The 27419-nt window shown below is 48.2% G+C and overlaps 1 protein-coding gene across 4 annotated transcripts in view; it reads right to left on the reverse strand.

Annotated features, from left to right (window-relative positions):
- Positions 1-1033: 1033 nt before the first annotated feature.
- XPO5 (exportin 5) overlaps positions 1034-27419 on the reverse strand; it is a 30638-nt gene continuing 4252 nt past the window's right edge. For 2 of the 4 annotated variants that reach the window (XM_075412756.1, XM_075412754.1), the window contains 27 exons: positions 27278-27304; positions 26798-26983; positions 26054-26130; positions 25518-25617; positions 24014-24097; positions 23539-23664; positions 23205-23295; positions 21103-21231; positions 20225-20340; positions 19125-19280; positions 18661-18702; positions 17948-18037; positions 16408-16607; positions 15686-15785; positions 14617-14798; positions 9596-9696; positions 8404-8500; positions 7743-7879; positions 7014-7111; positions 6468-6514; positions 6193-6287; positions 5323-5382; positions 4743-4825; positions 3894-4001; positions 3576-3713; positions 3241-3405; positions 1034-2743 (listed from right to left, as the gene is read on the reverse strand). In XM_075412756.1, the coding sequence (XP_075268871.1) occupies positions 2603-2743; positions 3241-3405; positions 3576-3713; positions 3894-4001; positions 4743-4825; positions 5323-5382; positions 6193-6287; positions 6468-6514; positions 7014-7111; positions 7743-7879; positions 8404-8500; positions 9596-9696; positions 14617-14798; positions 15686-15785; positions 16408-16607; positions 17948-18037; positions 18661-18702; positions 19125-19280; positions 20225-20340; positions 21103-21231; positions 23205-23295; positions 23539-23664; positions 24014-24097; positions 25518-25617; positions 26054-26130; positions 26798-26983; positions 27278-27304 (2976 nt within the window). In that variant the 3' untranslated portion in view covers positions 1034-2602. Of the gene's footprint in view, positions 2744-3240; positions 3406-3575; positions 3714-3893; positions 4002-4742; positions 4826-5322; positions 5383-6192; positions 6288-6467; positions 6515-7013; positions 7112-7742; positions 7880-8403; positions 8501-9595; positions 9697-14616; positions 14799-15685; positions 15786-16407; positions 16608-17947; positions 18056-18660; positions 18703-19124; positions 19281-20224; positions 20341-21102; positions 21232-23204; positions 23296-23538; positions 23665-24013; positions 24098-25517; positions 25618-26053; positions 26131-26797; positions 26984-27277; positions 27305-27419 lie in introns of all 4 variants that reach the window. The other 2 variants (XM_075412755.1, XM_075412753.1) reach the window with 1 other exon arrangement.

The following is a 27419-nucleotide window of genomic DNA, read 5'->3' on the forward strand; positions in this document are numbered from 1 at the left end:
ATGTACGCTGGGCTGAGCTTGGAGCAGAACTGGCTGGTGGAGGGCAAGTGACAGTCAAAGGCCTGTGTCCACCCGGGGAAGCCTGGGAGAAGGTGCAAGTTAGTCTCAGTGGTAAGCACTACCGTTAGTCAGTGCTGGGTAGGTTGCGGCTTGTGGCAGTCTCTCTTGACAAGCTGATGAAGGAACTGGAACTTGAGAGAGTGGCTGGGAGTACTGGTGTGTCCCAGTCACTTAAGTCAGCCCTCGCTACAGTGCTAGGGTTTGGTGTGGCAAATCATACTTCTTCTCTGCCTGTTCCACTGGGGTGTAGTTACCTACACTAAACATCCTTTAGGTGCTAATCCTGTTTGAAAAACAGTAATTTCTAGCTGCATCCTTTGAGTTTAAACAAGCTGGAGCAGCTTCCATGCTGAGCTGGCTTACAGCTGGGGCCTTGGAAAAAGGTTTTGTAACAAAACTTACATTAACATTGCTCAGGCCCACCTCCTTGAGGACTTCCGCTTTTGTTGTTTTCCTGCAGCCTTGGTCAGGCGAGGGGACAGACCAAAGGCGATAGCTTCATCACTTCCCTTTGTTACTGAGAGGGTTATGGCTGACCTACAGCACCACCACAAGACACTGCTCCTCCCAGCAATAGCCAGGGTTGGGCTTGGAGGCTACTTCAGTAGCACGTGCACCTTTCTGTGCTATTGCTTCGCGTCTTTCCCATAGTGCTTATGGGACATCCTGGGATAGCCATGCCGAAGGGTTTCGCTCTCGCAACGCGTACCCTTCAAGCTGTAAATTGGGACCTAGCAGCTGCCGTGGAATTAATACAAGCCAGCTCTGAGTGACATGTTATTACTTCTAAATGCAGTTTTCCCCTTGCCTTCTAACTTAATTATGTAGTCTGGAATGGTTCATCCTCTCCCTTGACTACCAGCAAAGGTGCTCCCTTTGTGGTAGCTGGGATAAGGAAGGCAGTGTGGGCAAAGCAGAGGCCTCAGATCTTACTGGAACAGATGAAAGAACAAAAAGGAAACCAGAGACCATGTGTATGAAACAGGAATAGCTTTACTGACGTTCAGAGGTGTAACACAACCAGTTCAGAGACAGTTTCGGATTTAAACATTCCTACAAAAAAGGTTCTAAAAACCATTTAAAAAAAACCCCCTTGTGTCTAGCATGACGTCACAGAATGTTAAAAATATCACAACACAATAAATACACCCAGCCTTTGCTAGAGCCAGGAGCCATGTTAGCTCAGAGGTTAAAAAACTGAGGCCAGAAGGAAGGTGGAAGGTGCTGGTGGATCAGCAGGGGCAGGAGGGCGAGTGGATTCCCAAGGCCTGCTCATCCTTTCTGTGCTCCCGCCGCTCCCAACCCCAGCTCTCCTGTCCAGTCTGTCCAAGTGGAGACACCACCTTCTCTGCCCACCAGTTTATTACTCGTTGTCTCCTGGGTGGCAAAGCTGCCAGCTAGCTCTGGACAGACCTTCCCAGCTCCTGTGCTAACGCTAGGATAGATCGAGTGAACCATTTGTCACATAGGAAGAACCAGCTTTGCAGACTGGAGTGATGTGATGGAGTCCCACCTCACTCAAACCCCAGTTTCTGACCTGGCTTCCCCCATAAACTGCAGCATGAACCCACCCTCCTGCCCCACCACGCAATTCTCCGAGAAGTATCAGACTGGGTGAAAACACGGCCTGCTGTCACCTCCACAGCAACAGGGTGAGGAGATCCCTTTTGGTTTGCAGGTGCTTCAGGTATTGGTCCAGATTTTGGGTACCCTGCACTGGCCATGTTCTAGTCTACAAGGGCGTGGTAAAAAGAAAAAAACAATGATAAAAAAAGAAATCTGTCCTGCTCCCCCTGAGAGACGCCTAAGAAAGGCTGGCACAAAGTAAAAGCCTTCCATTTGGCTCTGGGTAGAACAAGCTGTATGATCATATATATATACACATATATATGTATGTATATATACGTATAACAGCGTCTGCTGCCTCCAAGAGAGCAGCTGCACCTTAAAAAGGCTGATCTCAAGGGAGATCCCAGAGCACTGCTAGGCTTCCTGGCGCGCAGCCCTCGGCCCGAGACGCGGCATCCTGGAGGGAAACAGATTCGTCAGAACACCAGTCCGCTAGGGACAAGTGCTGACAGGCGTGACAGGAGTGTCCGATGCATTCCCGACAAAGCCTGGCTGCCAGCACCCAGAGGAACATGGGGGTAGCCCCTTTTCACACGGTGCACTACTCCGCCCTTTGCGTTAATCCTGAACCCCGAGGGATGAAGTGGTGGAGCGAGAGTGACCCCAGGCTGCAGGATGACCAGGCTTTACCTCATGGAGTCTATGGGCTCAGCTCCCACCTTGCAGAGAAGCAGAGGTCTGAAGACGCTCATCCAGTGGAGAGGAGGGGAAGGAACTGGGGGAAGCTTAATAGACTGGTTCAGATGCCACCGCAGGCCCCGTCCCAGTGTAGGGAGGAGAACGGGACAGGACCCATAAGGGGCTTTATTCAGACGAACGCTTGTGGAGGCGATGACAAGGAGAATCTAATGTGCTTACTATGAGGAGAGACAAAATATAAGGTAGGGGAGGAGATGGCTGCAGCATCCCAGGCTCAGGGTTCAAAAAGCGGAGTGAGGCCCTCTCCATCCTCATTTTCTAGCACATCTGTCTCCAACAACGGCTTCACCTTTTTGAAGAGAGACGGGAGGTTCCGGATATGGACCTCCTTGCGGAACTGCTCCCCGAGGGGCTTCTGCAGAGGACAGACAGACAGGCATCAGTCGTTACAGCCTTCACAGCCCCACTCAGCTCGGGGGCAGCCTGCTCGGTCAGTGGCAGACCCCAAATCCCGAGCAATCCCGAGGCCTGGACCCCACAACTGCATTTTGGGGAATCTCAGGCCTGGCCGTTCCCAGCCATCAGCTCCCCAGCTTCTAACTCGATGCACCAGACTCCGGCGCCACCGTCCTTGCAAGAGCCCAGCACCCACCCAGCGGCTTCTCTCAAACATTCTAACACTCCGTTTCCCCCCGGCACCCTTGTGCAAGCTACGCCCTTGCCTTTCTGTGCTCATCCTGGCTGTACCTCCAGGCTGAAGAGACAGAACAAGCCCTGAGAACATGCTGCAACAGCTTCCTGGCTGGGAAGGGGGGCGGCTGAGGAGAGGCAGGCAGGATGGCCACCCCAGCACTTCTGCAGGGTACAGGCATGAAACGGAACAGCTTCATTTTCCTCCAGGATATCACCTACCCCAATGCAACCTGCGATGAGGCGCTTGAAATGATCCTTCCGGCGCTTGTCTGCCACCTTCTGCAGTGTTGGGTTGAGAAGCTTTGACTCAAACTGCTCCAAAGAGTCCCTCTGGATATCTGGGATCTGCTCCATCACCGCCTTCAGCTCAGTGTAGCGAGGGCGCTGCAGGGAGAAGTACAGTTAACGCAGCTCTGCTAGAGGAGCGGCCATGCCCACCTGCTCTGCTGGAGGAGGGCCGTTAGCTCCTCTGCCCCTAGCCAGGCAGCCCTGGGATTAGCTTTGCACCACGCCCCAGCTGACCTCGCATCTGGACAGAGAGCAGAGTTTCTCACCAAGGCCTCATAGATCTGGAAAGCCAGGTGGACAAGAGCTGCCATGCAGCCGTCGTGCTGCCCATGTGTCTGTAAGCCCTTCAGCACGCTTGTGAAAAACCAGGACACAGCATCGGGCAGGAGGTTTCCTGGAAGCACCTGAGGAAGAGGCACTGTCAGCATGGAAGCAGGATACCCATAGATGACTGCCTTTCTGCAGCAGCTTGGTCTTCCCGAGGGAGCAGGTGCCCAGGGGTGAAGCAGACATGCTTCTCACTACATTCAGAGCTTCCTCTCCCAACCCTGCCAGAACTAATCCCTTCTTCCTCCCAGAGGTACCTGTTTGAGCAGCGGCCAGCAAAGCTGCGTTGTGGTTCTTTGGCAGGACAAGGTGTCCTTCCAGGAGAGGGACGCGTAGGCAGTGATCAGCAGTGCAGTGCAAACATCCTGAAAAGGAGTCGGAGAGGGAAACCAGTCAGAGGAACCACGTCCCACCTCTAGGGTTCAAACCTGAAGGGAGCCAAGCAACAATCCAGGGACTCTGCAGGAGCTCCTTGGAGCTATCTTCTGAGCATCCTGCGTGCTGCTGCTGCTCCAGCTGAAGGTGCTCAAAGGCACACCCCGTGTCCATCATCATAGCCATGAGGAACCAACGTCAAGCAAGCCTGCTTCCCTTCATCTCCCCTGCAGAGGCCCTGGAACACTCACGGACTCCCATCAGCTGCTACTCTCAAGTCACTGCAAAAGCTTCTGAGGAAAGAAGGAGTACAGAGCTATCGGGATGCACACTCTGCTGTGGGTTGTGTTAAAACTTTGTCTCCTGTGCCAGCTCTGGCAGATTTTACAGGAAAAAAGAGCTGCTGAGTGAAGTTCTTCCTCGTGAAGGCCTGAGCCCAGGATGAAGGCAGAGCCAGGGAGCACCTTGGGAGCTGAATGTCCGGGCCTCGCCCACAGAAGGGCTGAAACTCGGTAGCTGCAGGTTATACTGGGTCCCAGCCCCCACCTCGCTTTGTGGCTTCTGCAGCCATTAACAAGGCCCTTAAAAAAGCCATGCATCTTCCCGAGAGATTGTCACACTGGGGAATGCTCCAGCAGCCTGGATCTCTGCAGCAGCATCCTGCTGCACCACAGCCAAGTGTGACAAAGAACACAGAGAGAGGATGGTGAAGTCAGAGCATGCACTCTTACCTCCTGCCTCATCAGACACTTGCCGAGCTCGGTGAGCTCTGCGCTGGCAGGGGGGGTCACCTCTGTGGCCATCGCCTCATCATCTGCAGAGCACAGCAAAGGCAGCACTGTGAACACGGCCTCCCACCGACTGAGGGAGACACAGGGAGGCACAGCGAGAACTCAGCTAGAGCCAGAAGACAGCGCATGGACTCAGCACACTGGCACAACCTGCCAGAACACCCCTCTCCAAGCAGAAAGCACCCGCCCTTTCTGGGCCAGGAAGGGCACCCACCCAATGAGCTATCTCTGGCGCTTGGGAAGACCGTGCACATCTCTTCTTGGTACCTTAAGAATCAGCTGCTCCAACATGCTACCTGCGAACCCTACAACACATTTGCTCCTAGGCTAGACCAGGTTCTTCTGTGGCCCCCAGACACACTGGGCAGGGCAGAGCTGAAGGCTTCTTACCAAACCTATGGCCCGAACAGGGAACTTCCAGCAACAGGCCAGCCCCTCCCTCAAAAAATGCACGAAGAAATGGGGAAACTGCCTGTATACACCAAGGGCAGGAAAAGCAAAGGTACAGGCATTTACTCACCGTCTCCATCCACAGCAGTAGTGTTATGCTCAACGCCTTTCTTAGAAACACAGCAAACGGCTGCAAAAACAGTTGCAGGTCAGAGGAGCAGAAAAGGGAAGAACATACAGAGATCATCCTACAGACTCTGACGGGCTCGCAGCTGCTTCAGGCTCCCCCAGCTCTTACACAGTATCTGCAGAGTCTGAAAGCCCAGTTGAAAAGCCAAACACTGCACTGCTTGGAAGGCTGAAACACCCCACCCACAGCGGAATGCGTTGCATGGTGCCTGCTTCAAACTGCTGAGAACCAGGAACGTAGAAACCCACGTGAAGCCTGCAACCTGAGAACAACACCATCTTAAGGCAACAAGGCCAATCAAGAAAGGAGATAGAAGGTTGAGGATCTGTGATCTCTATGCATCAATTTTCCCAGCCCCTCTGCTCAACGCCACACTGACAAAAACACAAAGTTGGAGAAAGGGAACACAAAGAAGGAAGATTGCTTTGGGGGAGGGACTCTTCCAGCAACAAAACTGCTCTGCACTCTGGTTGTCCGCAAATCAGTGTCCTGTCACTGGGCTCCAGGGCACAGAACGGTGGAACCCAGATTCCAAATGAGGTCTGGACTCCTACAAAGACAGCGCCAAAACCATGGAGCCCTGAATGCTAACAAAACAAAAGGAAGAAACTCTCTTCTGGAGGTTTTTAATTTATCTTAGTTTTAGCTAAGATTTTGGCAGGGTTAACTGTCTCATACCTGGCTTCTAAGGATTATGTTAAATACTACTGGCCATTGTAGTTAAGTTTTACTGCACATTGGAAATTCCTGTTGTCCTCTCCATGGCAAACTTCCCAAGTATTCCCCAGGACCTAGCTTGATTTCACTTACTGATGAGATCCATGACTTCTCGGGTCAGCAGCCTGACCAGCTGTTCCTCAAGCATCTCCTGAGACTCGGGGTTGTCATCTGCAGCATCATCCTCACTGAGGAGAACAGGTTTTAGCGTGAAAGGAGCCAATGTGCCCAAGCACAGGGAGTGAGTCACCATCACGGCAAACACAGTGTTTTCCAGCCCCTGGCTGGCAGGGCTGCTCCCTGGGCGAAGGGCCATCCCACTCCCCATTTTCCCCTTTCAGTACTCCTATCAAGGGGTGGAAGCTTACCAGAGCATGCTTCGCTGGTTGATCACCTGCCATTTCTGAGACAACCTCTGTTCAAGACAAAAGGGAAGATTCAATACTTTCCTATGGAGCCATGCTGGATAAAATGCAAAGAGGCCCAAGTGACTGCTGCTGACAGAAGCACAAGAGCTTTGAACACAGCCCTCATGCCAAGCCCCATTTGGAATGGGACAAGAACCGCTGCCAGCTGTGCTGAAGATGCTGTGGCCGTGCTGGCTGTAGGAATCTGAGTGAGCTCTCGGCAAAATGAGGGCACATGGGCAAAAAAAAACCCACAAAAATTCTCAGGGCTGAAGGTTGAGGAGCCGATATCCACAGGTTTGAATTCACAGCAAGGGGTGCTGTGCAGCAGCCAGGGATCAACGCACCTCAAAAGGCCCCCTAAACAGCATCAAACTCATTAAGCGTTGAGGCTCTGCCCTTGTCTCTGTTGGCTTTGGAGAGACAGACGTTCTCACACGCTGCTGTCAGCTGCTACACGGAGTCCGGGCTGCCAGGGAACAGGCATCAAACAAGCTGTTTTCTTACCAGGTGCAGATAGGTTAAGAGTGGTCCCAGCATGGGGCAGACAAGGGTTTCGTAGTATTCTGAAGGGCAAGAGAGTACCAAGGGCTTCACAAACACGCCTGCACAGACCAGTCAAGGAAGAGATCCAGCACATACTGCCAGCTGCTCGGGAGACTGCAGCACCCCAACCAAGCCAGCCCACTCCCCTGGGAGGCCAAGCGACAGACAACTTGAAGCCCATCTTCTCACAGCCCTGAATTAACACGTGGCATCTCTACGCAGCAAGAGCATGAGGTATTCAGCCTCTTCCCCGATCGTTCAGCTGAGAAAGCTGAGCGTGCTTAGTGCCCGTTTCCTAGCAGCAAGACTGAATGTCCAGCCCTGGAAAGAGGGCTGGGAACCCCAGATGATCTCCCACACAAGCACAAAGTCTAGCCAGACACCCTACTGCTAAGCTCCTACACAATCCAAGTGCCCTTGCCCCCCAGAAGGCATGACCCACCTCTCATGGTGCCTCCAGGACCACACAAACTGTTTGCATTTATTCTCTCTGACCCCATGCACTGTGGTATCCGCTTATGCCCTCCTAGGCCCACACCTGACCCACACCAGGTGTATCCCTGTTTGTTTACCTCCTCAATCCCCCTTCTTTAGCTTGGCCACATTGCAAACGATGCTAGGAAGCCACCAGGTTTTGAATTACTAGTTCAAAGCCTCCCTAGCTCGCCTGAAACAGTGGCGGAAGGATACGGAGCATGGGACGCAGTCTGTAATCAGGAATGTTGTTGAGGTTGATGAAAGCTGAGCTGAGGAGCTGGGTGGCGAGACCCTCAACGGTGTAGAAATCTTGTTGCATGGAGGGGCCTGCATTTCCCAAGATGTGGAAGCTTCAACAAAAAATGAGTTAGTTGCAACTCTGCTAGGTAACAGGTACCATGCCTCTGGCTTGCAAAGGCTGCAAGTACCATCATCTTGAGATTAGATAGTTGCCATGCTCTTAAACAAATACTGTAGAGGAATTTTAGCACAGTATCTCTTTTTTTCTGGGATACCTGCAAAGGGACAATGAATTAAGCATTTAAGCACTAAAATGCACTTTCAAGTGCTGACATATCCTAACACACAATTAAGAGTGGCAGAGACAAACTAGGTCAGGATATCAGAACAATCTAACTGTAGAAGAGCTAAAAGCAGATTCACATTTTGAGGTACTTCTTCCAGTGACTGTGTTCCATATGTATGTGGTAGATTGCAACCACCGAGTATAGTTCACCACTGCAACTTGTACTTGGACATTACAGGCTACAGCTCACATGGAAACTCTAATTCTAGAAGTCGTCAGCACCCAGCAGCAGCCTACTGTTCCAGCTGTGCAATGCTGGATTGTGTGGGGGGTATCTGGTGCTCTTACCAGTTGTCGTAGAGGGTACAAAAGAAGCCCTGCATCCTTTCTAAGACCGTTTTGTAAACAGGAGAGTCATAAAGCTCCAGCAGAGGCTGAGGGAGACCTGTGGGAAACAATAAACTTCAGCTACATTACTGAGAGAGAGCACAGTGCACCTTCAAAACGTGTTGGGCAGGCCCCAGCCAGCTTGATGGCAGCAAGGGAAGCACTTGGCAAGATCAACATGCAGGCAGATGGGAAGAGGTGCAGCAACCCTGGGGCAGAACCTCCCCTCAGAGGTTGGCCAATCTCAGGTCGGTTGTACAGAGGTGTTCATACCAAGGTTGTTATAGCCCCCTCATTTCTCCAAAGCAAAACTTACTGGAGCTATCAGAACCCAGGCAGAAACACAGCAGACAGCTATGCAGCTCCTCTAATAGCCCACCCCTTCAGGTTTGTATTCACCTCTGCCGGGACACAAGCTACTGCTGAACTACGATATTAAGAAGCTTAGAGCAGAGGTTAAGGCCCTGCCCCTTTATGTGCAGTGGTTCACAGAGAGTTTATAGGTCATAGAAAACAGGTAAAAGAAGCAGCTCCTAATTTTACAGATAAGAAATGGAGATCAGAAAGACACAGCAACTTCTCCAAAATATTTCACTATCTGTCAGAACCTGAAATTAACCCCCAATTTCCAGAGTCATGGTCCCCACTTTATCCATAAGGCTACCCACTTCTGCTTGGTTGGAAAGACTTCTGTGTTCATAAGCTCAAATTGGTTTTAAGATGGTTCCAAAACCCTCTAATACACTGTCTGGAAACAAATGACAGAGCCATACTGCAGGACTTGGCTCTTGCCCTCCAGGACAGGTCTCTGCACTGGCACTCGGGGATCCTGCTGAGCACGAACTCTGCTCAAAGGCAGACAATTACAGCACCCCTAGCCTCTCCAGCCTGAATACCACGTTGCAGAGACCACCACCCAGCTGGGATAAGCAGTTTGGTACCCTTCATTTCATGTAGAAGAAACCAATTTGTCTGAGACCAGTAACTTATTTAACGTCTTCATTTCAGCAGGTTCAAATCATAGCTGAGCTGCGAGTACTATGAAGAAGCTGGCTCTCCAGCCCCTCTTCACTTCCACTGCCATTGACGGACCACTCGCTCAAATACCTCTGAGAATCTGCCCACACATTCCTCCTGAAGAGAAGCCTCTTACCTAGGATGGCATTCTTCTCCACCTCCAGCATGTCTAAGGCCTTTGCAAATGTCTCCCCCAGCCTAGCCACCATCTCTGGCATGTAGAGATTGTTGTGAGTTCTGAAACAGAAGAACACTTGGTTTATACTCGTATGGGTCAACCCCTTTTGCCCTTGACAGTGGGATCCTCTCCTTCAGCTTGTGAACAGCTCCTCTGAGGCAGATGATGAGGAAGGTGAGACCAAGCACGTATGCATGGGATCCCCCTTCCCCACCTGCTAAAATATTGGGGAAGCTGACCCGACAGAGATATGGAGTGACTCCACCTCATGTCCTGGATCTCCTGGCTGCCCCTTCCACTTACTTCAGTTCACCCCACCCCTTGCAAGCATCGGCAGTAAGACCTCCCAGCAGTTTTCCAGCTGATGCTGGCAACAGCTTATTAGCTTGGCCAAAGGGATCAGAGACTGTATTTGAAAAACTGACAAGACACGGATTCTGTAATCGCAAAAGATCTTCTGTACCTAAGGCCCCTGCAGAGGGAGGGGCTGTTTCAGCTCCAAAATACACACACTGCCCTCCAGGGATGGGTCACAGTCCCCAGAATGGCAGGTGGCATTGGAGGGACTCTGGGGAGAACATCAGTCCGATCAGATGTTACTCGTGGCAGACACACGTGCCCCCTGGCCAACACATCCAGCCAGGAACAATTCCGCATCATCAGGAGGCGGCCATGGTCAGCTCTCCGCGAGGGACACCAATTCAGCCACGGGTGGCTGGCTCTTGCCATCCGGGCCAAAACGGTTGCCCTCTTAGCCAGGGTACTGACACTCAGAGCTGGACTCGCAGGGGGTGTCTCTCTCACCTACCTCTCTCCTTTGAGACCTCAGACCTCCACTCTGGGTGTCGCCAGCTGCACACAGCACAAATCCTGCAGCCTCCTCCAAAACTGCAATGCCATTGTACCTGCTGCTAGAGGTGATCAAGGGCAACTCAGTATCTCCCCCTAGAGCAGCGTTTCCCAAAGCAGGGGGGTACATGGGAATGGCTGGGGGAAGGGAGCGCAGACAGACCTCAGTATGTTCTCCAGAGTCTCAGCTTTCACTCATGTCTTAATGATTTTTTAAATTTTTTAATTTTTTTTTTTTTGAAGGTCTGTGTTCACAATCCTGGCAACCCTGATGCAGTGACGTCTGCCTGAGTTTGCAGAGAGCCTGAGTTAGCTCCGAAACGGCAACTATCCCATTTCTCTCTGCTAGTGTTAAATACTTCCCTGCTCACTGCACGTGAGGAAGGCAAGTATGTAAGTTTCATAAGAAAGAGCAGCACAAATGACTTCTTAACGACTCATACTCTCATTCTGGGCTGGATCTATCACCACGCAACTGGCCTCAAAGGGGGCACAAGCTGGTTTTACTTTCCCAAGAGGGGCCAGGGAGCAGCCCAGCCTCCACAAAAGTTTGGATAATTTTGTTCCGCTGACTCAAAAACCTCTGCATTTCTGCTTGAGGCTATCCTGAAATCTAGCTACTGAAATCATCTCCTCTTGTATGTCCCCTGCCTGGTCCATGCCAGTGTTGGCTTTGCCTCATGCTGGGCAGAAGGGCAGTGAGGCGAACCCAAGGCCTGTGGAATTGCAGTGGTGAACGTTGAAATCCCACTGCTCTAACCCCAGCAGGACGTGCCAGAGAGTCGTATCCTGAAGCTGCAGTCATGGTCCTTAGTTGTTTCGGAGTCCTTGAAGCGTTTTCTCAAGCTTGACAGTTGGGAGGGCAGATGTTCACTCACAGGCCAATCTCCCTCCATTAATACTTTAGCAAGGTCACAGTGGTGATGGAGAGAAAATGGCTATTCAGCTGCTCTCTATGGGAGTTAAAAAAGCATCCAACAGCCCTCACACATGATGAAGATGCAGGCCCCAGGCATGTTCCAGCTGAGACTGTCAGCAGTGAGTAGCATTCCTGGGCATCTCACACACAGAACATGGAAAAACAACACTCAAGAGACATTTACGCTTTAGAAAAGACAAGCAAAGGATATGGCAGGATTTGGGGGATTTTCAGCGATGGTCACAGCTCTGCTGGAAGAGTATCTGATGCCCAGAGAGTTGGGCTTGAAGGCCAGAAGATGAGTCCTTTAGAAAAGTCCCTGCTTGAAGAACCTTTATCCATAGCTGGAGCCGTCTACAATGAAAACACCTACAGCATCCATGTCTATCCAACAATTCTTTCACCAGCATTAATGCCTTGGTAATGTCAGCATCTCATCAAGAGGACTTCTAAAAAAGCCTTTGTCCATGCAAAGCATTTGCTGAGCCTGACCAGTCCATTTGTAACAAAACACAAGAAATCCCAGCACAACAGAGGTGCTGTGCCAACCTGTTCATGCAGCTACTGACTCCAGAAACGCGCCTCTATCAAAAGGTGGCTGGAAATCATGATTCGGGTTTAAATTCAGGAGAGAACAATTTAAGCCAGAAGCCAGAAAGCACCTAGATGAAAGGAGGTGCTGCAGAGGACAGGAGAATCTTCACTCAAAAAGCTGCAAGCGGTGATTAACAACGCAACCTCAAAATAATGCGGTAAACGCAGCTACCAAGACGGAGACAAATACGGGTAGGCACAAAAAGATGCCACTCAAAACTACCTTATTTCTCCTTGTTACCCAGACTCCTTCTTCTCATTCCTCTTGGCTCTTTGGTCTCATCCACGACCTAGCTTCAAGCTCCTTACCCTGGCAAAGACCCAACAGCTTAACAGCTTTCACTGCTTCTGTCTGCCAACGCAGCAGCAGAACGCCACGTAACGTCCAGAGAGCAGCAGACCCAACTGCTCAGCCTGCGAAATGCCGTTTCTTTGCATGCTGGTGCCTGACGTGGTGCTCCATTCAGCTGCTCAGCAGGATCCCTGCCGGTGCTACTTGCAGATCTGCTCCCACAGTAACCAAGACGATCTGTGAGGACTTCCACGTCTGCTTCCTGCATAAGCACACGAGCAACACTGGACCTTGCTTATCCTCACAGAAAGCTGCCTCATGGCACAGAGCTAAAAGCAGCATCCATCCCCAAGTAGTAATGCAACGATGTTCCTGAAGGCATCCTCAACACAGGCAGCATTCCTGCCAGCCACCCTTCCTCACACCCCTGTACTTCCTGCCTGCTGACAGGCTGCTACAGATTCCTTATTCTCTTGTGTAATCCATATTAAAGAGGACCTGAGGACGCAGTACACGGCAAAGGCACTCAGAACCAGCAGAAAACACACCAGAAGTGCCACAGCACAAGCTCCAACTTCTCCAGAAAAACATAAGGATCATCAACATTTACACTGAACAACTCTGAGCTTGCAGTTGTCATACAAAGAGGCCTTGATATCCAGCAGCAGCAAGGAAAGGTATGAGGTGGAGGATCCACTGCTCTTAATACATTATTCATTGATTCTTGTTGGAGCATCCGGCTTTCAGAAAAGCCTGGGTATCTCTGAGGGAAGTACAGGCCACTCCATGTATGTTACTACCACGTGCTCAGAAAAGATTTTGGTCTGTAGGGGAGATGCTTGAACAACACGGATGCATTATCTCAAAAAACAGCCAAGGAGCCTCTTCCTTGACGTAGATGGGGAAGCACCGACAACAGAACATAGCTCATGCGTTTTCCTGGAGGTGGTAAACAAGCAGGCACAGAATTTCTGCTTCTTTACAAGCAGCGACAGAATTTGACAATAGTTTCCTAAGCTGCTTGTTGACCGAGATCCCAAGTGTTTTTAATAATGCATAAATTCTGGCAAGAACTGCAATCGCACAAGCAAAAAGTCTGTCTGTCGCAGCCTGTTAAGACCTTGGGCACTGCTTTAGTTGGTCTCCCACAATATGGAGCACGTCCCAGGTTCTGGAAGAAATGCCATGAGGCTACCTCTACTTAGGCACCTCCATTCTACCCAACGTCTCTGACGGGCTCATCAACAGGATCTTCAGCCTTCCAGGATAAAAGGCAAAAACACTTTAAGCACAACTCCGCAGCCATAACAAGAAGGTTCCACCCTGTTCCCTGGCCAAAGTACCACCTGCTGTGTTACACACAGCTTTGTGATGAGAAGCACCGCTATGGTGGCCAAGACAGCACGTGCTTGTCCTACCAGCCCAGCATGTTGCACCTACTGGAAGCAGCACAGTCCTGCGCTCAGTGGCTACCAAACACACCTGACGAAAGAGAGCCTGAGTAACTGGGCCCTTTCCCACACAGACCTGGGAGCTGAAAAATCTAAGTGGATCTAAAAACGCTCTTTCCCAACAAGCTCTTGTCAAGGACAGAGCCTCAAGTTTTCAAGTACATAACATGTGGCATTATCTCACAAAATTGCCCCATAAGCCTGGAAAAATCCCAGTGTCAGCAGACCCTGAGACAGATTCCTCCTTTATAATTCTGGGAACTCTGTTATTCAGGATTCCCCCTTTTCTGCCTTCTCTCGCTCCCTCCTCTGGCTGCCCCAGATGTACACAACACCAGTGACATGCAGAGAGGCACTGCAAGGTAGCAACAGCCTGAGAGTATGCATCCACTGATTTCGGTAGCAGACAAGTGCTTCAGGAGGCTGGTGTTCATGGTCAGCAAAACCAGCTTAATTTAACACTGAAGAAGAGAACAACACAAACAGGACGCGATGAGAGCTGGGACTGCCCTGGTGGTGACTGGAGAGGTGGCCTTGTAGGGGCTGAGGGCAGAGCAGAGATGTTAGTCGAGAAATGATTAACTGGGTGGCAGATTTATAGCAGTGGAGGTGGGGGAGGCAACCCCAGCCCAAGCTCCCATTGGCTTTGATGGACTCTTGTAGGCCAGGCCAATGAACATTCAGAAGGCTCCAGTTTCCCCAGTGCCATTCCCCACTGTGAACAGTCAGGAACAGTACTTGGGCACCTGCACCAGCCTGTGTTCCCGCTGGCTTCACTGGGACAACATGCTCTGACCGTTCCAGGTATTTATCACAGTTTGGCTTTCAGAGATTCCTAAGTCAACATAAATAATTTCAAGTTAACATGACCCACCTTATAAGCGCAAGTATATTGTCAAGAAGCTTCAGGACCTGTTCGGTGCAGGGATTACGGTATATTGGACTTCCACTGGGCATGTATCCCACCAAGAATCCTCCAGCTCTCGCCTCTTCAGTAGCAGCAGGCCAGCGAGCTCGTTTTACAACTCCCAGAATGGTGTATACGCAAAAGCTTATCTGCAGCAAGAGATGTGGAGAGAGCGTTTCTCAGCCAGTGCACAACCTGAATAAACAGCTTTTCAGAGAAACTCATCATCATCCCATCTCAAAGGGAACCCTCTACAGTGAGCCTAATCTGGTGATAGGAATGAACTCTGGTGGGTTTGCTGCCAAGAAAAATGCAGCAAACGATCATGCTATGTTCCATTGTCTTCAGTGAACCCTGGCCATGGCAGGACAGCCTAGGAACTCGCTATTATTAGACAAAGCATCAACACATACGGTCTCATGAGCATGCAAGCAACCAAGTAGGTTGCCCTCTAAAAGGAAGGGTCTACACCATCAGTTCCTCATCTCCTTCATGACCTGGGATGGATGTGGAGATCTGACATGATACTGCGGTCAAACTGCATTACCCCCAAACCACAAGCGCAGCTCTGTGGACTGCATTTCAGTGTCTCCTACAGACCTAAAGATAGCAACTCCATCTGCAGTCTGTCCAAGAAGTGAAGACATTTCACTAACAACTCAAAAAACACGAATCTCTTTGGATGAATTTTAATTATATTCCATACTGCCTGGCTCAAAAAACCCAATTCACTGCACCGTATTTCATGCAAACCAATTGCTTCTCCAAAACCAAACTGTGCTACGTGAAGAGCAGGGAATAGCGTGATTCACTCTGCTGAAAAATCTGGTTTATCATGGCCTACATGCTCAATGCTGTAGCTTAAAGAGACAAAAGTCAGCCTGTTATTCTGCAACCTGAAGAACCTACTGATCTGCACCCTAAAGAAGTAGATGATGAGGAGAGATCTTTTGTGTAACCACAACAGAAATGGGGAACAGAAGAAGGCAGGTCCCATCTCACTAAGGATTACAGCTCCCCTGGTAATGATACTCACTCTAGAGCGGTTCAGGCCACTAGGATCTTCCAAGACTGGATCAGCAATTTTGTTGTCTGCACCCACGTAGGAGATAAAGGCTTCAGGATCCGAGAGGACTCTGGCAGCAGCAAAAGACAGCAACGGGGTTATTGTTTGTACTTGGGAATGAGTAGAGCTTTGGACTGGCAATAAACATCTTCTTAACAAATACACAGCAGCCTAGCAAGACTAGCTAGTGCTCCACACTGTATGTGGGAACGTGATAAAAAGCACCAGAGATGTGTGCACTCTCCAAACATCTCCAGTTCTTCTGGGCCATAAAGACCTAAACCCTTTGAATCTCTTATGAAGACAGCCCTGCTGGGAAAACTCTTGTGCATGCCCAGCTGCCCAGGGCTGCAGGACACCTCAGCTTTAGCAAGGAGAGCTCAGCTTCCTAGCTTCTCCTGGAGATGAATAAAGACATCTTTTATTTCTCATTCTCGGCACATGCTTTGAGCACGCTGAGAAGCATTCTTCTATGACCTTAAACAACTCTCACCTAGCATTTTTCAACAACCAGCATTTAGACTCAGGTGGCAGTTTCTGGACTGCAGGAGAGCTATTACCACAATGACTGCCCAGAGCACAGGAGGTCACAAGGTACCCCACCACCCTCATTTGGTTTGCACATTCCCTTATTTGGCACGACACTACCTCTGCAGCATCTCCAGCTCAAAGCTCAGAACAATGACCAATACCTCTGCATCTCTGGGGAGAGCCATAAGCCAGCAACAGGAGCCATGAGCTCCTCCAGGAAACTTTTCTGCCGCTCGTAGTCCTTGAACTGGTTGCTGATGAGGACGAGGGCCTCCATAAGAGCACACTTCTCCATCTGCGTCAGAAGTAGCTCATTGGAGAGCAGCTGCTTCACGTGGTTGTACAACATCTCAAAGTTTGGCTAGAAAACACATCCAAGTGGAAGAGCGTCATGCATTTGGTGAGGAGGAGGGCCGCTGGGGGAGGCAGAGCTGGGGTGTACTGTACTACACAGAACAGCTGGAAGAGCAAGCCTAAGTTACCTTTTCTCTACATAGCCATCTCCTTCTCAGTCTCAAGTTTCTCTGAACGTCCAGTCTAAAAGAACTTCTTTTTTTCCTACCCCTCTATCACCATCCTGCATCCAGTCTACTTTAGTCTCTACAATGACTGAAATAAGCAGTGGAAACCTCTCTCTTATAGGCAGTCATATCCCTCACAGCAGTGTAACACCTCCCAATAGTTCTGGTGCTTTTATTTGCTCACAGAAAGTACCTCACTCCCTTGGCTCTCAAGTGCCAGACTTAGGGCTCTTCCACCTCTTTGCTCACAACTAGGTTAATAACAATGCATAAAGTTATCACTATCTCCACAGGAATGGCTGAGTTTCTTCCCACTCTAGTCACAACCACATCTTCCCGTAACTTTCTGTAAGTATTAGCAACCATCCCCTTCAGCAAAGTCATCTGAACATCTTTTGGGGCAGTTCTGGGCCCTTGGCACTTCCAGTGAGGATGTCTGGCTGGCCATGGGAAGACAGCACTGTAGTTCAAGGACCAGTAAAGTGGGACAAAGACAAACCCACAACTGCTTAGCAGCTATTGCAGAACGCAGACTGGAACCCCTAAATTACATTAAATTAGCATCCTCAAAAAATGTCTTTGTTTAAACTAGCCATGTCTTATGGTGCTCCCATAATCCTAGAGCCACTCCACACAAACGCCGTTATAGAAAGGAATTTGGAGGTACACATGTTGCATGCAGGCTGTTTAATTCAGCACAACCAAACAAAACACCAGCTCATGGATTTTAAACGTGTTTGTTTTTAATAGTCTCCTCAAGCTAATCCAGATAATAAATACTCTCCTCTTGCTCCTACACTCTGTTAAGTAACAGAAGAGAGTCTGGAGATTAGTCATTGCTAGCGTCTTCAGCTAAAGAAGCAACTGAGACCACCACAAGTGACAAAATGGAAATTCAGCACACATTTTCATAAAACTGATCTAATGCTGCTTGTATCCTCCTCCTCATCCCTTTTGCACTGAACTCATCACTTCATAATTCAACTCTTCAGGCAGAAAATTTTTCAAGAGAGGGGCGGGGGGAGGAGAAGGGAGGTACAGGGAATAAAACACTTTGCCATTTGTGCAGCAGGAATGTTTCTTGGAAGAAAAACAGAGGCTGTAGCCAAGGAAACTGAAGGTCTCAAAATCCAGCTGAAACTGAGGCAAGACTCTTCATGATAGAGTTGAATTTACATACCAGGACAAGCTGAGGGTAATCCCGACACATCTTTATGATTGAAGAGCATGCATGCCTTCTCACATTCTTCACTGCTCGAGTTCTAGGAGCCTGGACAGACACAACAAACTTCAATGCAACAAAACAAAAGTTCAGAAAAATGCAGGGTATCTTGAAGAGACAAATGCATTACATACAGTTTTCTGCACTGTTGAGTACAGATCAAAAAAACATTTCCACAGCCCCCACCCCCAAACAATCATGCAACAACCAAATTTCCTCTGGAGCAGCAGCCAAGTCAAGAAGCTGACGTTCAAAAAAGCTGTACTCCAGGAGCAAGGATGCCATGGATCTTACTCACTATTTCAAGACTCCAAGCACTCCCTAGGTAGCTGGCAGCTTTACAGCCAAGCTTGACAGCCACATATACCAGCTACTGAAGAATACCCACACCTAACGAAGGGATTTCACTCTTAGGAAGGCCAGCATAGACTGGGAGACTAAGTGCACTGGCCTTAGACCATGCCTGTGGCTGCCTAAGCTTGTGTGCCAAAGCTTATTAGGCTATGTTAACCAAGAAGAGATCAGTTACATCCAGACTTCCCAGTCCTGTCCAGGAGGACTATATTCGAGAAGCCTGCCACAGTGGAGTCTTCAGACTCAGCACGCTCTCAAACAGAATATGATTGGATCCAACTATTATAGCTCATTAGTAGACAATAATTCAGACGTACCTTACTTTCTTCTATAACTTCAAATGTAACTGAAGCAAACAGCTGTGAGAAAAGGGAGGAAAAATCCAAAAACTCACATCATTTGTTAATATCTAGCACTCATGTGTGTTTTGAGCTCAAGGAATAGAACATAAGACTAGTGCAATTTCATTAAAGTCAGGTAAGAACCCTTGACTAAGTTGAAAGATGAATCATCAGCACAACAAGGCCTTGAAAGAAAACAAGGTGTTTATTGGCCAGAGTGTGCACTTCATGCTAATATTTAAGGCTAGAAACGGCAAAATTAGTGTTATCTGACATTGTTTCTTCTGTAACAAGACTCAGTCTCAGTTTTGCCCATCTTCAACACAAAGGGCAGTCTTTTCCTGACAGTAACGCCAAGAGGATTAACTCCTGCAGTTTAGAAAAAACGCCTTTCACCACAAAAAGCCTATCTGATTTTAGCATGGCCTGCAAGTACCTACCTTGGCAAGTACTTGTGGGAGGTATTCTGGTCGGTAAGTGACAAACGGGAAGAGAGCAGAGACATTGGTGAGCACACAGGACAGGATGAGAGGATCCTTTGTTTCAAAATTAAGGACAAGCTGCAGTAGATCTATGCCATCTTTCACCGGGATTTCCTACAAAGGCAGCAAAGGGAAAGAAGGGAAGAAAAAAGGAGGCAACAGTCGGTACTTCAGCCTTTAGCACGCATCCTACAACTCCTAGAGCTACGACACAGAGCTGCTGCTGTCACATCAGGCCTCTCAGCTGAACACAGCTGTTCTCAAAGTAGAAAGCAAAGCACTACAAACCTCAGTTTAACTGTATGCTATGTGCACGTGCCGAGGCAAAACGGACAGCAGCATTGCCACTGTTGGTAGGGCAGTCTTGAGATGTCAGTCTCAAGTCCCCGTACTATTGCTTGCACCTCCAGGAAATGCAAATTTGCTCTCAGTTTGGCTCCCAATTCTTCTCTTGATTCTGTCCAACAGATCCCATGCTTAACCAACTATACCAACCCATATAATTATTCTACTGTGATCAGAATGATGAACTAAAGTGCATGAGCAGCCTCATCTAACAAAAAAATCAAGTCAGTCTACATCAGACTGAGAAAAAATGCTTTATTTCTGATTCGCCTGCTGTTGAGCAAAAAGCAGAGAAATTGCTTCTGATCTCCTACTCCCTGAGCATTAATTTATGTCATTTAGTTAAAAGTTAAAAAAAAAAATTAATCAGAGGAGAATTAAAAAGAATAAACTTAGGAAATTCCCACTTAAGCAGTCCTTTTTTCCTCTAGCATGGCACTATGTCAAAGCATGCCACCTGAGTGCTCCCCTGTGACTCCTCATGGCGTAGTGCCCAGAACCAAGGCCTGCCTGAGAGTAAGCCACTACGAGGGTGGCTTACTCCAAAAAAGGGTCACTACTCCCCTCATGAGAATCAGTCACCAAACAATCTGGGTTTTTGCATGGAGGTAACCAGTTAGTACAAACTTTTTAAGGCCAACATAACTGAAAAAAACCACTCATGTCAACCCAGAACAAGCCAGCAGAGCAGCAAGCGCATCTGATACACATACGTCTTTATCCAGGGTTCGAAACATCTGGCTGATGACGCTCTCTGAGAAGAAGGTCATGGCATCCCACTGCACAAAGGATGGAGAGAAGATGGAGCAGAGCCCTTCGCCTGTCTTAGCTGAAAGGAAGAGAACACTGGAGTTCTCACCACGCTCCTCCCCGCGTGCACAACAGCAGGCTGATAACTCCTGTGCTGCAACCTCTTAGCACTCAAGAGGATTTTGGTCACGCAGCTCTCCCTGCGGATGCCTGGCAGGGATGCGCTGGGAGCAATTTAGGTACTCCCGTATGATTTGCCTCATTCAAGTGAAGGCTCCTGAGACATAAGTCTGACTTTTGAGATATTATAGGGAGCAACACCAACAAATCACAGAATGGAAAAGGAGGGAGACCACGTGCCCAGGCTCAGCACTGCAGGCAGGACTGCCCTCAGTGTGACTCTGCAGAGCACCAAGTGGCCCTCCTTCACAGGAGGAAAGCGAGGTGACTGACAGAGGGATTTGCCAGACAGGCAGAACTTCTCTGGACAAAAAAAGTATGTTAAGGAGATAACAAGGCCCAAATAATTGTAAAATTGTAAAAATTGTATCACAGGGAAAGCTGCATCTGTTTTGCAGAGACATATGGAGAAGGGAAAGGAGGAGCCAGGGCCTTTACATTAGCTATTCCATAGGCAGACTGCAAAAGGTTAAATCGGGGGTGGGGTGGGTTTGATTTGATTTTGCTTTTAACTTGCAAAGACCTTAAAAGCCTGAAAACCTGGTGCTGAGTCTTGGCTCCCCCATAAAATAAAATAAAACAAAAAGGCAAAGAAGTTTCTTCTTGGCTTGAATTAAAAAACAAATCCCACATCCTTTTTTTTTTTTTTCAGATAACTTACAGTTCATAGGTCCAGCATCAACAGGAGCTGTGAGCTGGTACTTCAGCCATTCACCGGCCATTTGGAAGCCAGTTCGAGGGTCCAGACGACAAGCCATCCTCATCACCTCTCCTTGCTGGGCTCGGAAAGCTGCAGTGAAGAATCAGACAGCATGCAACAACCTGATGCTGCAAATGCTCCCTTCCCCAAAGCTCACCTGCAGCTTTGCAGACCTGGGAACATTACGGACTGCTGCTCTGGCAATAGCTGTGTAGTAAGCTCAGACATACAGTCAGTAAACTAGCTGTAACAGAACGGGCAGGTTCTGAAGTGATTTAAGTGGACTAAAAAATGATGGATTAACATAAAAAGAAGTGCAATTACCATGCAATATGAATTATGAAAATCTATGCTAAACACAGATTTACTACAATTAAGGCTCTATTTTTCATTGAAACGATTCTTCAAACTATACACGTTTGCTGCTTACAAAGCATCCCGAGATATTGATAGAAAACCAGCATTAAAAAATGTCCCGGTTTTGGTTAAAACAGAATCAGTTCTCTTTGAGTGAATCTTCCTTACAGCGAAGTTCTTCTAAGTAACTGCATTTTTCTGAAGTTGGCTGCATATTTTACAGTGCCTGCTCCAAAGCTGGTAACACCTAACGTTCATGTTTTACTGAGCTAATGGTACGAAAGGAATGCAGGAAAAGGCCCCTGTTTATAATTCCTACTATAGCAGCCAAGGTCACCAACAGACCTCTTAGGTCCCACAGGTGAGGAGTTGTAAAGGGTCGCACTTGCGGGGAGGGGCAGACAGGACAGGTGACCCGATCCTGACCAACGCGGTATTCCATGCCATGCACATCATACTTGGTTTAAAGCTGGGGGATCACGAGGGTCTCACTCTCTTCACCCATGGCCAGCTTCTGAAGAGGACCCTGCTCCTTGACTTGCCTGCGTTCCTGATCCAGATTCCGATCTGTGCATTCCTGAGTCCAGTTCCTGCCTACTGCCCAGTGCAGCCCAGGACTTCCTGGTGCTGCCCAGCAGCTGCTGGCAGGACACGGACGCCTCAGCACCTGGGAAACTCGGCATGGGTTTTGTATGTTTTGTTTTATTTCTTTTATTATTAATATTCTTAGTGTTATTAGTAAAGCTGTTTTTATATTCAATTTGTAAGTCTCTCTCCCTTTTCCTCCTTTTTTTCCTTCCCATGCTGGGGGGGAGTGGGGTTAATAGAGAGCACCTGCCACTCAGTTTATTGCCACCCTGCTCTGAACAGTGCCAGGTAACTACCACTTACTTCAGCTAAACACACTTTTTCTAGATTATTCAACTTAACAGAGTTCAGATTCTAGCTGACAAACTAAGGTGAACTCAAAAAACCCAAAGAAGTCTTGTTTTCAATTTCAAAGATAAAAGCAAAGGAATTTATTCCAGAATACTCCAGCACATAACTACACAAAAGAATCAGTTTTGCTGACTACAGATGCAACTTGCATTGTTTAAAAAAGTTATTTTATCAAGTAATTTTATTTTGTGTTTCAAATCAGTTTTATTTTATTATGTATGTAATACCTTCAATGTAATTTAAGCCCCTAAAACTATTCCAAATTCTGGCTTTGTGCACTTGGCTTTTTGATTTCCACCCAATTAGATTTATTACAGTGAGTAAATAAATAAACTACCTAATAAGCAATAAAAAATGCAACACTTAAAATCTTCAAACATGAACGTAAAAAGCAAGAGTTTAAGTCATTTATTAAGCATATCCTCCCAGCCACCAACTGAGTATCAAACTATACCAGCCAGTGAGGATCAACCTTGGTTTCCGGAAGTAGAATGCAAAAAGAAAGAAAAAAAAATTATTAATATCCAGCGTTTCCTGTTTGCTGGTTTCCTTTAGTCTTGGTACAATAGTAAAAAGTAAGTAGAATGAAATGCCTGTGCTGCCACAGGAAAATCCTAAATTAATTTAACTCCAAGATCCAGGCTGAAAGAGTCAAGACATAAATGGAAGCTGCCAAGCCAACATGCTAGGCTCCAAGCTCAGCCAACAACTGAAAGTAACAGGAAAGGCACAGGTAACAGCACCCACACAGGGTGATGGCAACTTACAGTTGAAGAAGGCATTGAAGTCCTCATCACTGTCAAAATCAAAGCGGGAGTATTCACAACTGGGGTTGTCCGTTTTAGAGGGAAAGCCCACCTGGAGACAGAACAGACAAGGTCAGGAAGAGAGGTCACCAACCACAGCTAACACCAGCTTCAAGGAGATGAAGACTGAAGGCAAGGAGCAGACAGTGAAATGTGGACACAGAGCTGTTTGCTCAGCGACCTGGAGGTCACGTCTCTGGCAGACTCCATCACAAAGTAGTTTCTTCCCCGCAATCCACAGGCCATGTTCACTGAGGCACCTTCTCACACCTCTCTGGCCACAGTTCCCACATACCTTCACTAGGTTGGTCATCGATGCACGGAGATACTTGGGAATCATGGCCAGCAACAATGGGTCGCGAGACAAAACTTCATGCCGAAAGAGGGCTCCCCATGTGATTTGGGTGGAAGAGCGCAGAAACTGGGGGGGGAGAATGGAGAAAAGTGTTGCTATCGGAAGGCAATAGCAAATTACGTTGTTTGGTTGAGACCAAGGCACCTTGCAGACACAACCTGAACTTCCAGAATGCAAAAGTCTCCAAGTAAATACTAGGGCTGACTGCAAATTCTGCACTTTCTACTCAGCACCTCTGTGTCAGGCACTGCTCCTAGCGGGGTGGTAATGGAGGAGAAACCACTCTGCCTTCCAGGTCTTCAGCTGAAATGGAGCATCTGGAGAGCAGTATCTGGCAGCCAAAGTTCTGCAGTCTCCATTATGCATTCACATGTTCTTACACAGACACACACGGGACTTTCAGCCCTTTACATACCTGGCTGGGATGGGTTGTGAAGGCTAAAAATGAGACGAGGTATTTTCCAAAGTTGGCTGGCATTTCCACATCAGAATCTGAGCCCTATCAGGAAGACAAACAATTTTAGACAAAATACCAACTCTATGTCATGCGGGTCTCACAAGTGCTGTGCCTCTGGGTAAAGCAGGAGCACTACACCCAAGCCCTTGGACAGGAAGGGAGCAGAGACAGAAACACTGAAGAACTGATTTTTTCTGAAACCAGTACAGCCCGAGGAGCAGCAAGTTCTGCTGACCAGCCTGGGGGTGCTGGAGACGGCACCACCCTCACTCAAGAGAAAAGGGTGACTTCTCAGATACCGGAGTTCCATTAAAACCAAATTCATAACTGCTGCTGCCATGAGTCACAGTTTTGCTCCTGTTGGGTCAAACCACTCAGCAGTACTGAAGTGGAGCAATTACAAGCAAATACACCCAGATGACTTCACTCCCATTCCTCCAAAGGTTTCCTGCACTTGACGCACGGACATCTCTCACCAATAACTTTCTGGGGAATTTGTCAGGAAAGTAAGTTTTGCCCAGAGCCATAAATTCAAGGTTTTGCTGCTCCTCACTAACTATAACATGATCTGGTGCCCTCAAGCTCCCTGTTCTGGAGCTGTACAGCTCAGTGCTGCCTCTCTCAAGTGAATCTGGCTGAGAGGAAGTAATGAGATGGGGATTTGAGTCATTACAGACTTAACAGCTCCCACTGCCTGACAGCAAGTGAAGTCACTGAAAGTAATAACACACCCTTTGTTTGCTGCCCTTTCTTTTTAGGGGTAAATTCTCAAACGTGTGTGTTTGTTTTTTTTTTTTCCCTCCATGTGAGGATTTGCTTCATCTTGCACAGGCTGGCTGCCTCAGCCTCCCCATGAACAGCATCCCTCAAGAAGCCTGCCTTCTTTACTGTAGAAGCACTGTGCTGCATGGAGGGAGCGGGAATTCAGCAGCCAGCACGGCATGCAAAGTATCAATGTCCATCTTCATCTCAACATTGACACAAAGCATCAGAAAGACAAACAGCAGGAACAAAATCTGTTTCTTTTTTCAGCTTGAGAGAATCTTGGTAGAAGAACAAGCAGGTATACTCTGAGTTATTTTTAATATGGAAATTTAAAAGGCTTCCAACAAAAGAGCAATTTCCTGGAGTAGTTTTTCTGCAGCAGCAGATAGCAAGAAAATTGACCAATTTTCCATGAAGTTTCAGCATTTTACAGAGGTTATAGGAGATGATTCTTGATGACAGCAGAGGCCTGGAATCAGTTAGGATCCCTCCATTCTACATTCCGGTAACTTGGCAGGACACAGTCACCCCACTTGCAAGCAGGGACATTTCTGCCTTTTCCAAATGTGTGGAGAGAACCCTACGGCTACCAAATGTGCAGAGAGAACCCCGGTCCTTCCTTAGATCAGGGTTGCCTCATGCTCAGCCCTAAAAACTAGCCTTGCCAGGGTTGCTGCTGGTATTAGTAGAGACTTACTAGCAACGCACATAGCTGGCTGCCCAATGCACACAAAACTTGGCAAAGTCTCTTCAAGAAAACATAGTGCTTCTCCACCAGGCCTTCTCCATCTGCTGTCCTGTGAATGAGAGGAGGAGGAAAAACAGGGTCACAGTTACTCACGCTGCAGGTAACAGGCACACCGCTATCCATCTTGTATATAAAAAGAGCACTAGAGCAATTTGATTTTATTGCAGTGCGATTTTCTTTGCTATTATCAAGAAGTACTGCCTTACTGGCATCTAAACCCTCCGAAATCACCTCTCTGAAGGAGTCCCTCCTGATCATTTTCAGGCTAAAAGAGAAAGCTGGGGAAGCCGTGATATTTACACCACTTTGTCCTTCAATTATGGGGTTTAAAAACACTTGCAGTTTCTCAGGTTTTGCAAAAGAAAATGTGGTCTTGTTCTCTCCTAACCCAGCCCCAGCTTCCCGCAGGTAAGCAGCAACATCTTTTGCAAATCACATCTACAAAACAGTTTTGTGTGAAATTACAGCAGCAGGATGGTACTCACTGGGCAGCAGAGAGAATGTAGTGCATGGCAACGTCTCCAAATAAGACCATCAGAGGCTTCCGATCCTCCAGCTTACCCTATGTGTAAAATACATCAAATGCCTCAGTCAGAACATAGCTATTCATCCCCATCTGCAAGTGAAACCAGGAGATCCCCAGCTGTCCTTCCATCCAGAGAGGGGCTTACAGCCCAGAAACGATTTCAGTAAAAACTTGCCAAAAAACTTAAGGTAGTCCTGATGTCAAAAAATTTCCCCAAGCAATCCCACCACAGGAACTTTAAACAGAAAAAACCTGATCCTGAGACATTACCTCTTCTTCACAGCAGACCAGCTAGTCACTTACAGGCAGCTGATAAACACTCAGCCTTGACACAAAGCTGCTTGGGAACGTATGGGTCCAATCACCTGTTTAGATCCTGCTGTCATTTCCCTGAGCTGTCAGATGACACAGATGGTGACAATATTTCCCACTTCACAGTTGTAGAAAGTGGGGGAAAAAAAAGGCACTGGGGATCTCCAACTTGAAAACTGCAAGGAGAAGCCAGCACAGAAGTTGGAGAGGGTTCCAACAGTTGCTGTATGTGTTATGTGACATTGACGCTAAATATCATTACCATAAGCAGCCAAATTTGAATTTTGTTTCTTAAATAAAAGGGCAAAGATATCATTGCTCAATCTGAATAATTATACAGAACAGGAGGAAAACAAAGTGGAGCCAGAGGAGCTGAGGAGGAAGAACTTACTTTCCTGCTGACAGCAATCAGGAGACACTCTGCTGCTCCTACTTGGAGCTCAGGCTCATTTAGGAGCAGACACAACATCTCCAAGAGCTTGCAGTTGTCTGCTGTGATGTGGCTCAGGGCCACCCAGTCAATGTAGCCAGCCAAGGTGTTGAGCGCTGCTATCCCCACGCGGCAGTTTGCCTGGGCCTGCGAACAGGGAGGAGGCGAGAGGTCAGAGGCAGAGAGAGACACCAACTCCCACCTAAAGCCATCCACTCGCTGGAAGAACAGTACCAGCAACCAGCCTGAGAGAGTGAGAGAATTGGACCCTTCTACTGCCACCCCTCACTTTCCTCAAGGAGTCTGTATTATGGGTGAACAAATCCACCCGTAAATGAGAACTGCAAGGTAATAGACTCCGAAGCCTGGAAAAAGCCTAGTTCTAAGCAGTCTTGGGCTTAATGATGAGTAATGCACTAACTCCTGCATAGCTCCACTCACCTTTGGTTCCTGAGCCAGATCAGTCTTCTGAAAAAGAAAACAAGAGATGGTAAGTGAGCAGCTACAGCACACACTTCCACCCAGCCACCGCTGGACAAGCTTATTCTCGAGAACGCAGCCAGAAGAAGCTTCACAGAACAGC

The sequence above is a fragment of the Opisthocomus hoazin genome, chromosome 2 (genome assembly GCF_030867145.1).
Source record: "Opisthocomus hoazin isolate bOpiHoa1 chromosome 2, bOpiHoa1.hap1, whole genome shotgun sequence".
NCBI lineage: Eukaryota > Metazoa > Chordata > Aves > Opisthocomiformes > Opisthocomidae > Opisthocomus > Opisthocomus hoazin.